Source organism: Lycium barbarum, chromosome 9 (assembly GCF_019175385.1).
Source record: "Lycium barbarum isolate Lr01 chromosome 9, ASM1917538v2, whole genome shotgun sequence".
NCBI classification, from domain to species: domain Eukaryota; kingdom Viridiplantae; phylum Streptophyta; class Magnoliopsida; order Solanales; family Solanaceae; genus Lycium; species Lycium barbarum.
The window spans coordinates 101,537,216-101,556,020 of record NC_083345.1 but is presented as its reverse complement, the minus strand read 5'-3'; the positions used below and the strand labels follow the sequence as shown (position 1 = coordinate 101,556,020).

Here is an 18,805-nt window from a genome sequence, read left to right as displayed (position 1 = left end):
AAAAGCAAGAGAAACCTTATCTCTCTCTTCCCTTTTTTGCACCCATGTCAACCCGGGGGGCGGGGGGGGGGGGGGGGGAACATGGGGACGTAAAAAAATTGTATCATGACGAGAGAGAGTACAATTCCGGCATCCACTCCCCACCCATTAAAATTTACACCATCAATGGTATCAATTCAATATGATAAAGATGATGTGTTGCCTTACATGAAAACAAAGTATCAATGGAACAGCTAGCAAAGAGAGTTCAGAGGCTACATTTTGCAAGATACGCGTTTCCCAGAACTGCCTAATAACTTCTCTTGCTGCTGTAATCTGAACCAAGTATCTTCTTCTGATGCAATTTTCAAGTTGCTAAATGCAATAGATTTTCATTCAGAAAGTGCTACATGAAATCTGTATCTTTCTTTTTTCTCTGTGATAAAAGAGGATGAACTGATGGTCATTATTCTCATAGGGGCCAACTTTATTTTTTTAACAAGTATGGGTTGCGCGCATGAAGCTGAGAGATTAGCTTATAACCGGGGTGTGATGCGAGGGGGATCCCAAGGAGTCGTGATATGACTACGAGTGATTTCCTTGATTGAGCGACAACCACTTAACGCCATTGTCAGTTCAAACTCATCATGAAGCATCTGAAGTACTTTCCTAACACCTACCTCTCCATCAACAGCCAATGAAAACACAACCGGTCTTCCAATCTGTAATTGTATCGAGCAAAATCGTCAGTCCTAAGCACCTCCACACAGATAATCTCTATTTTCCAAATGACACAGTAAAATTTGATTCTACTTACAAATACACCAGATGCTCCAAGAGCCAGTGCTTTAAAGACATCTGTCCCACGGCGAATTCCACCGTCAAGAAAAACAGGAATTCTTCCGTGGACTGCTTTGACGACCTGCAAGTTTTTGAGAAGCAAAAATTTTAGCAAAAACAAGAAATAATTTCATGTGAACTCTTATGGAGATCATGATCTCAGAGACACTCCTTTAAAGGGGGTCGTGGGGGAAAAGCCCCAGTCCCCCTACCTGCATTAAGTGACAACGGCTCAAACGAAGCAAACCATTGCTCACAACAGAATAGATAATCAAAAGAAAGATTTGATTCAAATTAAAGTAACTAGAAAAGAGGCGGTCTAAAGGTTCAACACGTTGATTAGCAATAGATACTTGCAAAAGATCAAGCAGCCAAAAATAAAATCACACACCTAGGACACAATTAATATTCTCCTCCCCTTATCCCCCACCTCAACGCCTCATTTTTAGAAGGGCAGTGAAGGAAGCATAGAGAGATGGTAGAGAAAAGCACCACTGGTTTATTTTTATATTCTTTTCTACGCATATCGCTTGGTGGAGATGAGAAGTCTCTACATGCTTTATATAGATGAAGGGGAAAGAAGAAAGGAGAGAAGATATATAGATGCTTTGTTATATACATCAATGTAATAGCAGTTAAGCAATGTAATTTGAATATGTTGCAACAGAGTGCGGCATCATAGTTTAAGCAAACTAGTAACGCTAACCTCTTCCAAGGCCATAATTGTTGCGGGAGCATAATCAAGTTGGCGAGCCCCATGGTTAGACACAATAATACCAGCTGCTCCAGCTTCTACAGCTAGCCTTGCTAACTTGTCAACGAAGAGAAATCACTAAATGCGATCGACCAAAAGAAACTTGATGTATAAAGAAAGTGGGGAGGTGGAAATAGAAGAAAAAGAAAATCGGAGTGTTCCTGCGTACTCCCTCTATCTCAAATTATTTGTCGTGGTTTCCAAAAATAGCTGTCTCAAATTATTTGTCGTGGTTTCCAAAAATAGCTGTCTCAAATTATTTGTTATTTTAGAAGTTCAAGACAAAATTAATTATTTTTCCCATTTTACCTTTAGTAGTAATTGTTCTTCAAAACTACAAACACCTCAATTATAGAGTAAATATTCAATGAAGAGAGAGTAATCTTAAGACATAAATAAGGGTAAAATAGGCAAAATCGCCTCCTCATTAATGTTTTCTTAAGGGGTATGTAAAAGAGAAACACAACAAAAAATTTGGGACGGAGGGAGTAATATTTTGGCATACCATCTTCTGCAGTTAAGATACCCTTCAGTAGGATTGGCAAGTGTGTTATTGTCTGAAGCCATTTCACATCCTATCCAAATTGAACACGAGAGCATTTCAGATGACAATAAGTATACATCGCGTATTCCATCAACGATGAAAGTAGAAAAGCAGCATACCTTCCAGCTAAGAGACCGATCAACTTGCCCGGCAACATATGAAGCAAGTCCAGAGTCATCAGTCTGCAGGGTCAATAAACAACGTGCAGAGTCAGCAAAAATTGCACAACTTAAAAACTTTAGTCACGAGTATGTCACATTTTAAGATCATTTACCTTATCTATCTTTCCAAGATCCAGTCCATCAAAGTTCTTCAGTGTCAGGTGAGATGGTAAAACAAACCTGTCAAAAGCCAAATGGAAACCACCATATTAATCAACTCTGCAAAAAACTACCTGACGACCAAATTAAACAATCAGAAGCTTCAATCATTAACTGCTAAAAATAAATAGGATTTGTTTTCATTTTTGGCCCGTTAGCCAAATTAATTACGAGCACTAGCCAAAACATACAAACATATACATTGATTATGTATGTACTATGTCTATTATATGTATATTTATGTATACAATACGTATATTGTATGTATATTTTATACTTAATATACAGAACATATACATCTTCCAGCTATTATTTTTAGGGCGACTCATAAAGGTAATTATTCCAAATAAATACTTGCGCCCAATACCTGTTCTTAATATCAGCTTCCCTACGACCAAGTCTTGGAGTATCCACAGTAAGGGCAATTGCCTTAAAACCTGCCTTTTCCGCTTTTTTCACGAGTTGCCGAACAATATTCCTGTCTTTATACACCTGAAATGTATAATAAAAACCTAAAGAGTTGCAGGTTGTGTTCTAGATAAATGGTAAGCATGTCAAACCAGTTGTGGCATAAATTTCTGGTAGTTATGACTAGGTGGGGACAATAGCACAGGTAAAATAACAATAAGGAAATTAACCTGAGAAAGCAAAAATAAAGACACAACGAAAGACTTCTGAACCAATTCATAAGAAATTAGCAAAATTAGTCAAATGAATGCTTCTTCAACAGCTACTTTTTCCGACATACTAAACTTGACTTCCAAGATTTGATTTGCGACTTAAGTTTCTTTACTACCTCAAGTGTGAAGCAGCATGTTGAAAGTGGAGAGAATCACTAAAAGTATTGCATAGAAAATTCTTAATGAGTTTGCTAAAAGTCAAGAGAATCACTAAGAATATTTTATTGAATATTCTTAATAATTAGTAGAGCATGTCACTATAATTGGGGAACTTCCTTATAATGTAGCTCAAATTGCTGCATGCTATTAATTAACCAATTCTTAAAGACATCTCTTATCTTATTTCTTCTCTTCTCACAGCGTTTACTTGCATGCTAGAGCAATATTAATCTGTAATATGAATTGTAATGGACATGCAGAAAAAGAAACAATATAAATCCATTGAAGGTAGAAAAAACACTTCCTCTTTTTGATCCATGCTTCACAAAGTAGATAAGAGTTAATATGAACAATGAACAGAAAAACTCACATAGAGCTGGAAAAAGTGAATGCCCGGTCCGGTTGAAGCAACCTCTTCTACACTGGAAGTAGCCCATGAGGATAATGTCTAAAATTACCAACTAAATTTCAGTTGACAGCAGGGATATGTACGTTAATAATGAAATTTAGGGCTACAAGGACAGCACTCAGCTAAAGCTTAATCAGTTTAGGTGGGTAGGTGGGTGGGGGTTATAGAAGTCCAAACCATGATGGTGCCAGCTGCTGATGTCGCTCTCGCTGTTGCATATTCTCCTGCATCAAAATATTTGATTCTAAGACAAACTAAGCTGGTCACGACAAGATTATGGTCACTTGAGCAATTCAAAAAACTTCCGATATCTGAATTAACCAAATCACACAGACTCCAACAAGAAATGCGGCAAAAAGTGCCCGCCGTCTAGTGAAAAATAAGAGAAAATATGCTGCTATTCCAGCCAAGTATCAGTTACAATCTTAAGAATTCTCAGTATAAACCATGTCCCATGTTTATCTGCAGTTGATAGTTATTTGGCATAATACATAAACAAGCCTTCAAACTTGTCCTTAGCTAGCAAGTATGCCCTCCAACTTTGGGTGTGCACAAGTAGGCACCTCAACTTGCCTCCACTTTGTCAGTTGAACACTCCAACTTACAAAATGATCATCTAAACAACTCCAAACTTATGTGCCACATCAGTGCCACGTCAGCATTTGTGTTTATGTGTTCAACTTTGTACAAGTTGAGGTGCCTACTTGTGCACACCCAAAGTTGGAGGGCATACTTGCCAGTTGAGGCCAAGTTTGAGGGCCTGTTTATGTATTATGCCTAGTTATTTAGCTTCCCATTTGCTACTCACTGAAGCTACCACAATTCAAACAGTTGTCTACCTGAAGCGTAAAGCTAATGAACAAAACAAACAAATTATACCTTCTGATGTGAACCCCTAGAGTTTTTGCATCAAACAGAACTCAATAAAAAGGAGCGCACTTGCTATATTTTCTGTGAGATGTGCTAAGTCAGAGCTCACAACTGTACGGTACAAGATAGGATGTGAAGCACTTGCAAGTGAACAATCTGTAATGATTTCTCTTTGTAATTCTGAAAAACGGCATTCCATACTAAACAGCAATGTACAACTATTTCAAATTCTGACTTTTCAGTGACCGTTTCGCACAGAATATAAATCATGTGTTCCTGGTCCAAACTTTCATGAGGCACACAATCATAGTATCAATCAGTAATCATTCTTCCAGAATAAAAAAGAGGAAGAAGATGCAGAACAGTAGACTCTAGCTCCTCTACTAGTATGAGTCTAATACAGTCACACTTCTCTATAACAACATTGTTTGTCTGGATATATTTTGGCTATTACAGTGAGATGCTGTTATAAAGAACATATAATATAACATAACTATGAAAGTCCGTTCCAAAAAGTTGGCCGTTATAGTGACATATTGTTATATTGGATGGATGTTATAGAGAGGTCTGTGCTGTACATGCATATCTTAATCACAAACACAAAATCACTAATAGTAGATGGAACTTTGCCAGCTCTCTTTGCCATAATTCAAAGAAACAATAGCGATACCTTCAGGATGAGCCATTTTCTGCATTGCAGTCGGTGCAACCATGATGGGCATTGAAATCTTAAATCCCAAGACACTTGTGCTTGTATCAATGTTGCTTACATCTATAAGAATGCGGGGCCTAAACCTATTTAAAAGGAGGAAATTTCAGTGGCTTATAGAAGAAAATTCTTTTCAAACTTGCTATTTTTACACTTCTATAGTGCATCAGGTAAACAGAATATTAACAGTATTAGCATGTTTATAGAAATACTTACAAAATCCTAGAGAAAGCATTTCGATTCTCTTGGAGTGTCCATTCGTCCTCTGCACCAGAGGCATAATAGTCATATATCATTTTGGGTAATTTCTCCTTTGCGAGGATCTCATACTCCATGACATTGGTAACGCTCTCCATTTTATGGAACATTAGTGCTCTCTGCTGAACCAAATACCATAATCAATTTCAGATCAAAAAGGCTGGTATTTAAATCATTTAGAATGAAATGGAGAAATATCTAATTTTATTTTGACAGGAAAGTCCAAAAAAAGCCATGTGAAACAATGATTTCAGAGATCAGAAAAAGTAACAAAAGAGAGTGACATGTTTAAATTCAGAAAATAAAAAGAAGAGAAAATGAACAAAAGAAAAGCTGAAGCAGATGAAACATTCAACAATTAGGGGGGAAAACAACGGACCTAAATTTGTCAGTGTAATGTCATAAGTGATTGCAATGCTCATGGAGTTTCATCTCCAATCCGTGGCATTGTTAAAAATGGAAAAGAATAAAGAACAAGAAGTACAAGATGATATGATCATCTAAAAAGAAAATGACACATTATTTGCTCTATTTAACTATTATACTATCATCGACACTCAAAAATTCTACAGATATTAGATTACGATTTATACTATTATAATCTGATCAAGGTTTCCATCTGCAACATAGACTCGGCATGTAACATAGGAAACACCATAAGTTACAAACAGTTTTATCTACGCCCTCGATTCAGTTTAAACAGTTCAGCATCTAGCCATCCATAAGTGGATACAGGGGGGAAAGGAACAAAATAAAGCAACCCCTTCAAGTGAGTTATCTATTTACTCTTCTTCACCATTAACCGATATCTTTCTTAGTGCCTATTTAGGCATAAAACAATTGTTTTAAACACATGATACCCCATATTTAACTATCCAGTGTATCAGGCGAAAACATTCTACCAACCACACTCATTATTAAGCAATCAAGATGGCATAATGGTTGTGATCAAAACATCAACGAACTGTGGATAACAGCAACATAGCCCTTCTTTAAGATAGAAAGTTGGATAAATTTTTTATAAAGGCCAATTACCTCCCACCAGCACAAATATCGAGTAACTCTATCCACTAAGGCTTAAGAAAAAATTATTCAAATCTCCAGCTAGCTTGCCTTGCCTGAATGCCTGAATGCCTGTGAAACTCATCTTGTTGGCAGGGGCAAAGGTAGAGTTTCAGCTACGGGTTCGGCTGAGCCCAGTAGTTTTGGTTCAAATGTTGTATTGTATTTGTCTTTAAAATCCATTGGATACGTACAGATTATTAATTTAGAACCTAGTAGCCCAAAAAGGAATAAAATTCAAAACTCATAAACTTCAAATTCTGGCTTCGCCAGGGTTGTCGATATTCTCCACACATTGTTTCTTTCGTCTAAATATTATTAAGCAAAACCGCACACATTGTTTCTTTCATCTAAAAATCATTAAGCAACAAATGTTTTGTTTTCCAGATTAAAAAACATTTCAACTTCTTTTTTCAAGAAGGGTGATCAGACGATGACGACGACGACGACAACAACAACATACCCAACATATTCAGTGTAATCTCACAAGTGGAGTCTTGGGGAGAAGGGTGATCAGATGACAATTGAAAAAACAGAAACCTTTAATGAATTCTTGAACTTCAGAAATCTATTAAAGTCCAGACCACCAAATTAAAGGTCAAAAACTACACTCCAACCCAACAAACAGAAGCAGAATAAAAAAATTCCAGCAAATTCATATCCCTGTTTTCCGACCCAAGAAGGAATTAATGAAAGAGCACTCATCAATCACATCAAATACTGATTAATATTAAAAACATAAAATTTCAAGAGAACACTGAATCTTAGCAAAAAAAAAAAAAAAGGACCTGAGCGGGGGTGGCTGGCTGGCTGTCTTCTGGTTCAGTGGTTACTGTGCAGAAAGGGGTTGCATGGAATTCCTAAAAGGAGGCCTAAAAGGGGTTTTAACAAAAGTAGCTCTTTTTTTTTCCAAGTAAATACTCCCACCGTCTCAAATTATTTATCGCTTTTTTATTTAACATGACCCGTTAAAAAATATTAATTAGGAGAGTTGTTTGACTAATTTTACCTTTATTTATGTCTAAATTAAAAAATTTCTCCATTACATGTTTACTTTATTTATATGTTATTTAAATTAACGATAAAATTTTACTAAAGGTAAAATGAGATAAATTAATTATTTTTGCCTTGATTTTAAAATGATAAATAATTTGAGACAATTAGCTTTAGTAAATACGACAAATAATTTGAAACGGAGGGGTAGAAGGCACCGAGAAGTTTCTATTTTAAAGAAGAGACTTCAAATGAGAATTGATAAGGAACTGAATAATTGGATAGGGAAGACAACTACTGAATCGGGATTGTTTGATCACGTGGACAAAGATCATAGATATAAAAATTTAATCATGAGTGTTTACGCCTAATCCATGACTTTAATCATAGTGAATTAAAATAAAAGAAAAATGTATAATAGTCTATTATAGTTAATTGATAAATTTGTGTTGAAAAAACATACTCCCTTTGTCCCAATTTGTTTGATAATTAGAATCTTAAAAAAAATTAAAATAAAATTTATATATTTGAAAGCTACATAAAAGTACTATAAGTAACCATAATTTATAACACAAAATATTTAAAGATATATGAAAAATTTACGGTCAGACAACTTGTTTGACTCTCGGAAAGTGAAAGTGTCAAATAAATTGGGTAAAGATCTTTCTTGATCAATCCATTTGCCCCTCATTCTTCATGAATAAGGAAGATCATTTTCAAGTTTGAATTTGTTCAAATAGCAATTAAGGTGAAGCAGCGTCAGGAACGACGAATCTCTTTATGATAAACAGATTCATTTTAAAAGTTCGTTATTACGGGTAGTTCCTACAAAGGATCGGACTAATGACGTACACAATACTTGAATTCTCGATGTAGATGCTACATAGTTGGTTCTCATCCTTCAGAGACTATGAGTGTAATAACAGCATCCGTCGACAAAAGAATCACCCTAAGATGATCATCTTGTGGCTATTGAGAACGAATTAAATCAGATGGTTCTATTTCTCAATCTTTCTGACTTGCTCCTACGAAACCAAGGTCGAAAAGATTGAAAAAATCAGTCATTCACAACCACTAATGAAGGATTCCTCCATTTTATCATTTAGACGAAAAAAATATTATGATTCTTAAGAACTCAACGGGCCCTTCCCCTTCGAATCAAACAAACAAAGAAGGGAATCCCGTTGAGTTCTTACGAAGGAGGGAGTATGTTTTATGTTGAGCCTAAACGTCCGGTTAAATTTTTACCTATGAAATTGGTAAAAGATCATATGTATTTCCTCGAGATCCAAAAATGCTACTCTCTGATTTCGGTTATTTTATTCATTGAATGTCATTCACATGCGTTAGTTACAGTCATGGCTGCTGACGGACATACGCACGCATTTGTTCTTCATTAACTTAATAGATATATTATCCCTGCATTGTTTTGCTTGTCTTACTTATTGATGGAATCTATTATGGATTAAATAAATCTAAATTATCCCTAGTAGTTTTTCTTTTAAACGTATTCTTTATAATCTTTCATATATAATTTTTTGCTTTAACTTTATTGGATTAGATTTCTAGTGCAAAATCCAACACAAAAGGCTTTTTTTTCACTCCAATTATGTCATTTTAAGTAATACCTCATGCGTCTCAATTTATATGACACTTTCTTTTAATCAAGTGGAAAAAAAGAAGAAGATATTTTCTATGTTTAGTACTCCCTCTGTCTATTTGGTTGTTGCTTTATCTCTTTTCACCCCCATTAATAAAAGAGAAAAAGTTCAAATATGTCATCGAACTATCAGTAATGGTCCATGCCACTCGTTAATAGTTGGGCATAAAAATGTCACTCCCATGACACATTTGGTTAAAGAGCCATAAAGTACATGAAAATTGTGCATGATGTAGAATAAGATTAGATTCATAATCCAATCAATAAGAGAGTAAAAAATTTTCATGTAAAATAATAATGTTATTAGTATAAGAGACAAACTTGTCCTTATAAGTTTGTTACATAAAATTATAAAGTTTATTACATAAAATAAGAAAAGATAGAGGTTTATATAGGAATAAGACTCAAAAAGGTTGAATGTCATGCATCAATGATAAACAGAAAAATAACATAAGTTAGTTTTGTTACCCAAGAGAGTCATATATTACAGGGGATTGGAAAAAGGCGTAAATATATTACTAAACTTAACGAAATGGCTCACATATGCCACTTGTAAAAGGGGTGAGAGGGGTGGGGGTTGGTAAGTAATGAAGAATTTAGATAATTCCACGTGACAAAATTTGATAATAGTAGGGCTTTGTTAGTGGTTAGTGGCACGAATGAACCAAATGTGTCAGACGATGCCATTTTTATGCCTAACTATTGCGAGTGGCATGGATAAGTCATTTATGAAAGTTTGATGGCATTTTAGGTCTTTTCCGTTAAGAAAATAATAAATACAAGGTATAGTTTACGAAGTTACCCCTATGTAATTAATAAAGGTAGATTGACTTTTCCTCTTAAATATTGTGCATACTTCTTTAAAGTTAAGGGTATACAGTCAAACCTCTCTATAACAGCATCGTTGGGTCCGAAATTTTTCAGCTATTATAGAGAATGGCTGTTATACACCTATAACAGCATTGACATTTAAATAATACTTCGTTGTTATAGGCAAAAGCGATGCATAAAATCTAATTTTCATTTTTAATTGTCAAATTCTAAGCTTAATCACACTTTGTACAACGAAGAAAAATCGTTTAATAATGAAAATATATATATTCATATGATATTTTTTGTTATAAATAGTGCATTAAAGGATCAAATATTTGGTCAAAATCTATACACTTATTATTGGTAATCATAGATATTCTATTTTTATAAAGATGGTTAATTATTATATTACCAAAAAATAAAAGATAGCTATTACATGGGGGGTAATTTTACAAAGAGCGTACTGTTATAAAGTTGGTTGTTGCTGTTATAGGTGAAACGCTGTTATAGAGAAGTAAAATATAACAGAAAAATATCGGTTCCGAAAAAACTTGGCTGTTATAGAGAGGTGTTGTTATATGCGGGTGCCGTTATAGAGAGGTTTCTGTAGTTGGAAATAATTGTCAATTTTAGTCTTGAATTCGTAAAGTTACAATTATTTTGGGATAAGTTTTTTGAGTTAAAACGACAATTAAATGTGACAGAGGGACTAATAATTTAACTTTAAACTTATTATTGTAGCCTTAATGAGATAATTGATATCACAAATATCTACGACTTATTTTGGATCACAAGTTTGAAGGAAATATTTTTTGGCAGAGCCTTTCAAGTCTTTTAATTCATGATCTGTATCTTTTCTCTCTTTTTTTTTTTTTTTTTTTTGCCCCAAGAAAATGCCAAACGTGAGCTTAGGAACACTTATGGCTCTCTCTTTAAACATAACAAATTTTGACTCTACCCAACCTTCACCCTTCTTCTTCCCCAAAAAATCAATACTTTGCTCATCCACTCTTGCGCTTCTCTCCCTCTCCCAGAACAAGAGAAAATTGGCTAAGAAATTTACGTTTTCGACGAAACTCATAGATCATAGACAGATTATAAAGTAAGTTCTTGAATTTTTCCTTCTTCCACTGCCCTGGAAAGCTACGATAAGCTTTTATCAGTGATTAAACTTGAAAAGATATACATGTATAGAACCCTAATTTTATCCTCTTTTGAATTTTTCGAATTTCATTTTGTATGTATTCATTTGTGTCTGATTTGCACAGCTTGTATCCTCGATTTTACATCACCGTCATGGCTAGGATGAAAAATGCTAATAAATGAAAGAGAATAACATATGAAATAGTGACAGGAATAGTATATCGACGGAGGAGTTCACTGGAAATTACAGGATTAATCAAAAAAGGATGAGAGTGGAGGAGGAAGACATACACCATCAGCAACCAAACTCAAAGAATTTGAAAATTGATGCAGCAATTTCATATTCATTTACGTAACTGCCACAAGGCAAATATGAGTCATTATGCGAGGGGTGAGAATCATACAAGACGTTACTTAGACTATAAAATCATTTCCCCCTCACTAGTAGGCCATCTGATTTTCATCACAATAGCTATCACATACTTTGAGTTGTAACTCAAGCTCTCAAGCTTTCAAGTTATTGCTTTCCCGGTGATGTTGTTAGTCCTTTACGCTGAAGTGTCACGACTCAACTCGTGGGTCGAGCGGGCACCCATACGATCCCCCGGTGGGCGAACCCTTCCAGTACTATACCTTATTTTAAATAAACATGCAGAAGATGAAGATAACACATAAGCTGTCTCAATATATAAAATACTAAGTAAACGTGCGGAAATACAAGACATACACCCCAAGAATCTGGTCTGAACAGTAGTGCAAGAGCTACTAAATAAATACAAGTCTGAAATGGAATACTAAAGTCTCAATCCTAACAATAAACTGTCTCAGAAGAGTACAAATGACAGATAATAGAGAGAAGGAGGCTTCGGGCTACGGATCTAGAGATTCTCACCCTGAAGACTTCGATAGATAGGCCTCGGGATCACTCGCGAGGCTGTGACGAGGATGCAGAAGCGAACTCTGCACTCTTACAATAGGGTAGTATGAGTACAACACTCGTACTGGTAAGCATCATAGGCAGACACCAATTAGTTCACATATATAAAAGACAGAAATTAACAGGTAGACAGATAAGCAATCAAGCACACTCCATGAACAGTCTCCGTGTAAAGTCAAACTATGAATGAGATCAATTGAAACATAAGATCAATCGAAATGCATATATCACTCCAGGCACAAAATTAGTCAATGCAAATGAATGAATGTATATGCGATGCAATGCTATGCAATGCACTAAACAACCTTTCTGTACCATACACACATGATAAGGGCAAAGTCTCATAGTCATGATCCATAAGGGATCCGCAAAGTCTATGCACACCTCATCCCGGTGAGACACCTTAGGCATCGAGCACTCTCTCACTCCGGTAAATGACCTCGAATCACGAGCACACATTCCGCTCCGGTAACAACCTCAGATCAAAGACTCCCATCTCTCTTTTATGCTCTCCGGCAGAAACCTCGGAGGCTACACTCTCTCACTTATCATCATATCCTAGACAGTTCATATCAAATCGTCATATAAATAAGAATGTATGCCATTCATGATATCTACATTGATAGTAATCATATCAAAATCACAATCATTACCTGCCATGAATTACACAACACAAATTCAAGCCTTTTTCATGACCTTTCCTTTTTTCGATAATAAGTGAGAAGACGAGAGAGAGATGAATGCAAACGAAATCACAAATATAGCAAATATGGCGACAAGCCCACATAACAGTTGACGGAACCAACCTAATTGGATTTCATCTCCACGCCATGCCCTAAGGCCTTTCATGCATTCCCCATCAATAACTACTTCTATATATTCATCACTAATCGGAGTCTAACCATAAGGTAAGTCGTAACCTACCTCTGTGCCGAGCAGCTGCCACGAACTATCCAACATGAGTCTTCCCTTTACGAAGAGCTTTCTAACGGTCGAAGTCTAATCAACAACGTAATCTACATTAGAATCCGCAACTAATGATGTCATACCCCATTTTAACCGGGTTAAAGTAGAGTACAACATATTGGTGATCCCTATTTTGTTTATTTTTAAGGAGTCGCCACCTAATTATTTATGGTGAATTAGGACACCTAAAGTTTATTAAAGTTATTTTAAAGTTAACTTTGTTTTAAAAGTCTGCGAAACTTAAGATTCTAGGTAAGGGTTCAATTAGTCTAAAGGGAAGGTATTAGGCACCCTTTAAGACCCATTAACAATGGTTAACCGACCGGACTTACGATTAGTTAGGCTAAGTGTAAATATAGTATTAAAAAAATGTAGCTTTGTAAATATGTCTAAAGTTATAGATAGACATGTAAGAATGTGATTTAAAATAGGATTTGTAAAAGGTAATAATTGGTATAAAAGAAGATTTTAAGTGCTATTTAAAAGTAAGACTTATAAAAGATTATTAGTTCAATATAGAGTATGTAAGAATTATTTTAACAAATACATGTTTCAAGCGTTGAAAAAGAGCTAAAGTGAAAGAGTTATCCGTTAAATTAGTTTGCCTTTTTATTTCTCAGAAATTTGTGATGTTTTAAATTTCTAAGATAGTAAGAGTGAAAAGTGATTCCTTTAACCCAAAAATGCGTAGGCATGCTATTTGAAAATCAATTACTCCAAATAAATGTTATAGATACTATAAATAGTTTAGAACATAAATAGAAGATAATGTAATTTGTGGAATTAACTACCTATTACTAAACTAAACCCCTTAATGTCACTAAGGTTCATCTAAATTAACAAACAAAATGTTAGCCATACAATACACATTAAATGCACACAAAATAAAATAGAGGAGTAGATGTAATGTAAATGGGCTCAGCCCATTTAGGAAGGCTGTTGTCCGCTATTATTGGGCTTCGGCCTAGATTTTATTTTTCTTCTTTGGCTACGGATTGGGCTGATCGGATACGAGAGGGGGATTTTGTTGGGCTTTTAGCCCAACGCCGAACGCGGAAGGAGACGAGTCGCTTGGTCTCGTATGCGATAGTCATGAAAAAAAAAAAAGGATTAGTACAATGAGGATTTATAAGATTTATACTTCAAATATGCAATAAAGAAAAAGTAACAGCCGAAACTTAGATAAAGAATCCAATTTCTTTTTAACACGAATCAATATTTAAATTCAGAGATGAATCCTAATCCTACTTAGCACCTCATTGTCATTTAGAGAGACACCAAAGGCATACAAAGTGCCGAATATACCTAAGTATACCATATGTATATTCAAGTATAGACTTTAGGGTAACACAGAATTTTACCTATAACACATGCTCATGCTATTGTTCTTAGGAGAAACCATCATTTCAAATAAAGCGTCATAAATGAATTTACCAACCAGTTTGCCAAAGAAGGGATACTCAACATTGCATGATAGTAACTAATTGCACTTTGCTTGAAAGTGAACAGAGATTCATTTTTGATACAACTGAAACAATAGATTTTAGACAAGCGACATTTTAGCTGAACAAAACCTTAGTCAGCTACTGTTCTGAAACAACTGAGTGGTTGCTAATACTCAAGTTGATACAGAGAAATGTTACTTAATCCAAACTACCATTATAGTGGAGGAATACTGTTGACAAGCTGAAATACTCCACAAAATCTAACGAACTGACTTAAATAGGATATGAAACTGGCTGACCATTTCAACAAAAATATATACTCAGGCCAAACGAGTTACTGAAGTGAAATTGAACTAAGCAAGAACCATTCATATAATCAACAGAAAAATAAAAGTGTAAGGGATGCTAATGAGACAGCTACTTAACCAAAGACAGGGAGAAGGATTTGAATGTTGTTGAAACATTTGATCCTCTAACTTGAACTTAAAGTATTGAAGAAATGGGACTAGAAAAGATTTGGCTCAATAAACAACCAGCTGTTTACTACTCCTGTCAACCCATTCCAAGAATTCAAACATGCAATCTTGGAGCATACTAATGGTCTAAAGGGTCCTAACTGAAATCATAAACAGAACAGAAAATACTCAACTAGAATAAGAAAAGATTACTGAACCCAAATGTATGATTATACTAAAGAGGTGAGCTATTAATCAACAACTTCATTACTTAAACATTCAAGGACTGATTAAGACTAGACCAACAACCAATTATCAAAAGGATAAGTTCAAGCAACATAACAAGACAACCATGTGACCCCAATCAGTCAAGCCAAATATAACTAGACTTAGGTAGATATGTCAAGTATACACACTAAATGAACAGAGGTATGTTTAACTTATTTAGAGAATATGAACATCAACCATGATCATAGACTCAAACAAATTTAAGAGAGTCAAATGAGTACTACAGAGTGATAGCTATATCATGGCATCTCAGGAGTGGGTTAAGGCGAGTAGATTAGAAGCCAGACCAAGATGAAAGAAAGCAGGCAAGTTACAACATGTTTGGAAGGGAGGGGTTATGCAAAATTTACTCAATGATGACATATCTAGAACAGGGAGAGAGGTAAATCACATTCAGCAATGCAGAGTTCAAGGAGTAAAAACAGGACACTGACAAGGTTTGATGTTTATGATCAGTAGAGATGTCCAAAGTGAGATACAATGCTGCAGTATTCTAAAGGAGGAAACTAACTATGCAAGACTAATGAGAATGAACTATCAATACAGGGTTCAAGCAGTCCAAAAACAACTCCTCAAGGCACTGATGGGCATACAAACCAGGTTCAATGCTTATGATTATATAATGGTCACCTATGAATAGAGTTGAGAAGCACAAAACCATATTATGGCACCAAGGTAGTAATTCAGGTAGACACGGTTGAATCTGAAGTTATCAGATGGGTATTTGAGGTGTGCAAGGCACTTCAGGCAGTGTGACAGTTTCATCTCTTAGGAGAGGAATATCATAGTTTAAGTTAGTGAAAGTTGCAGACTCATTCAAGATACAAGACAAGTATCATACAACAGCACTTAGAGGTATATCTAGGTCATTAGTTCTTTCAAAATAAGTATTGTCACATAGAGAGGACAAATGATCAAAAGTGATCCAACAACATGTCATGTAGGGATCTAGAACGAGGCAGTCCCATCAAAATCATACAATCTAAACTACTATTCAAACAGTTATGTAATATCCTATATGTCCCCTAATTAGCTAAAGCAAACTCCTTATTCAGACACAGTACTAATAGTGAACTGTTACCCTCATCAGACCTCAAACTTGTTCCACATGGATAATTTCAGTTCCATAGTAGTTCACATATATTTTTTGTACAGGATTAACATGAATTTGATTGAAGAATACACTGACGTTAAACACCAAAATCACTTTAAACGACAAACAGCAAATGACTGAACTAATCTAAACAGGTCCAAATAAACAGGATTATGTCAAATTAGAGACCAAACACCGTCATCATAATCATCCCTAACGAACTCGTACGAACATCTAAACACCAACAAAACTTAAATTGAACTAAGCTAAATGTTAAGACATAAACCAAATAGATTCTATCAACTTCTAGACTGCAAAAAACCCGAACTAAATTAAGACGCGCACATACAAGAATCATCAAAACCAAAATCAAACTAACCAATCCTGAACATGCTCGATACTACAAATCATAAACAAAGATTCAACCAAAACGAAACAAACATGCGAACATATTCGAAACTTCAGATTTGAAGAGAAAAGAACATGCTGACCTTTTGTGGGTGCAGTGAAGTGGGTGTCAACGGCCACGAATCTACTCGAATACGACGAGCTCGAAATCGATTAAAGTAACTAAAGCTTCAGATTGGAAAGTGAAAATAGAGTAATATGTGGCTATTTTTCAGAACGAGGCTATCTTTTCGACGAGGATTTCAGTCCCAAATCTTATATTTTCAACAGAAGGTTTTTCTGATTTTAAAAGAAAATCAAGACTAGAGCAGAAACGAAGCTTAAGACTTGAGGACAGGAAACTCGTGTATCCTCCGAAAACCTGAGAAATCCCCCCAAAACACTGAATCATCCACCAAAAAAAACTGAATCCCCTCTTCACCTGAATAATTCTTGTACCTTTATAGAGTGAGGAGAGAGAGGAGAGCGTATGAGAGAGAGACGAAGTAGCGGGGGACAGGCGTGGGGGACAACGGTGAGTGGAGGGGAGCGGGTGAAGAGGTAGGTGGGGAACGTGAGAGAGGAGAGGAAGAAAGAGATGAAGGGGAAGGGAAAAAAAAAAGGGCAGGGGCGGCTGCTGAAGGGTTTTTTAGGTTTAGGAAAATTGGACCGGGTCGGGTAGATGGGCTGGTACCTGGTAGAAATTAATTGGGCTGATCTCTTAAGTGGGTAGTGTAGAATAATGGGCTGGTCTAATTAATTAAAGTATGGGCTGGTTGGGTATTGTGGATAATGGACTGGTTGAGTTAATTAGAATATGGGCTAATAATTTGGCTAAAAATTGTTGATCCTTCCTCCTCTATTTAATTATTCTTGGGCTTTTAACTAGTACAAAATATATTAGGTGAAGACAAATAGTAATTGGTGTGTATAAAGTAAAAAATTAATTTAACGAGTACGAATCCTAAAATGAAACGATGACGAACCATTTAAATTGTGATAAAGTAATACTAGTAATGTTGATGGTAAAATAATGAAAATTAATAGTAATGAAAATTGGGTGTCAACAAATGATACCCATAATGCCATAGTATTATTCGAAATGAAAAATGACCTTTAAAAGAAGAAGCCAGGGCCCACAAGGGTAAAAATGGAAATTCCAATTTGGAAACGGTTAACCCCAAGCCTAATAAGTTCAAACACTAATAATCAACACAATCTAATCTCAATTTAGCATTAATTTCGTCATTCATTGAAAACCTCCAAATTCCATGACTTAGATTCTTGAAATAAAAGGAAGATTCAAGCCTGGGGACTAATTACTCATTGATTAGATGATAGAAATCGGTAGATTTCTCAATATAACTCAATTAGATTGAAAAAGATTTATAATAATCATCCTAGGGTTTATGACCCCATTTTCCCAACTAATTCATGAAAACTACCATGGAATCTAAACTTAAGCCATAATAAAAGTAAAAGAGGGTATGAGGAACTTACCCCAAGAAGAATCACTCACAAGCTTCCACAAATCGTCCTAAAATCTCCTTTAGGTTTCAATTCTGTGAATGGAAAAGAAATGGTTCAACTTGGGAAATATAAAGTTTCTGTTCAGCGATTCCTGCATCCGCGGACACCTTGTCTGCAGATGCGAACTCGCCTCTTCGAACAAGAGGCTCGCACAAGCGGAGCCACTTGCCACCTCACTTCATCACGTCTGCGGGCCAAGTTCCGCATAGGCAGACCCCCAGAGGCAAACACACACACGCGGAAGTGGGACACCAAAAACTAGCAAAAATCTGGTTTTTCACCAAGTTCAACCCAAAACCCGGCATCCATCCGAGACCCCCCGGATACAAACCAAACATGCGGACCAATGTAAAAACACGCTAGGAACTCACCCATGCCCTCAGAATTCCCAACAGAGGTCATCTTAACCCGGTCAACCCCCAAAAACCCAAAAGCAAGTTTCTGACCAAGGACCCAAAACGCTCCCGAGTGCCTCAGGAACCGAACCAATCACCCCACCAAGTTATAAACA

The 18,805-nt window shown here is 35.8% G+C and overlaps 1 protein-coding gene across 3 annotated transcripts; it reads right to left on the bottom strand.

The window, feature by feature from the left end:
• Positions 1–166: 166 nt before the first annotated feature.
• LOC132609192 (glycolate oxidase 1-like) lies at positions 167–7,530 on the bottom strand. 3 transcript variants are annotated; one of them, XM_060323065.1, is made up of 12 exons: positions 7,373–7,529; positions 5,481–5,641; positions 5,226–5,350; positions 3,863–3,909; positions 3,647–3,724; positions 2,805–2,929; positions 2,392–2,458; positions 2,237–2,299; positions 2,079–2,148; positions 1,526–1,626; positions 797–901; positions 167–701 (listed from the first exon to the last, which is right to left on the bottom strand). In XM_060323065.1, the coding sequence occupies exons 2-12, from the start codon at positions 5,630–5,632 to the stop codon at positions 516–518; spliced, it is 1,119 nt and encodes a 372-aa protein (XP_060179048.1). In that variant the 5' UTR covers positions 5,633–5,641; positions 7,373–7,529; the 3' UTR covers positions 167–515. The 3 variants fall into 3 exon arrangements, 2 of the variants coding, with proteins under 2 accessions (XP_060179048.1, XP_060179049.1); XM_060323066.1 differs by having other exon boundaries at positions 5,481–5,644; positions 7,373–7,526; XR_009570753.1 differs by lacking the exon at positions 1,526–1,626 and having other exon boundaries at positions 523–701; positions 7,373–7,530.
• Between the last annotated feature and the right edge of the window lie 11,275 nt (positions 7,531–18,805).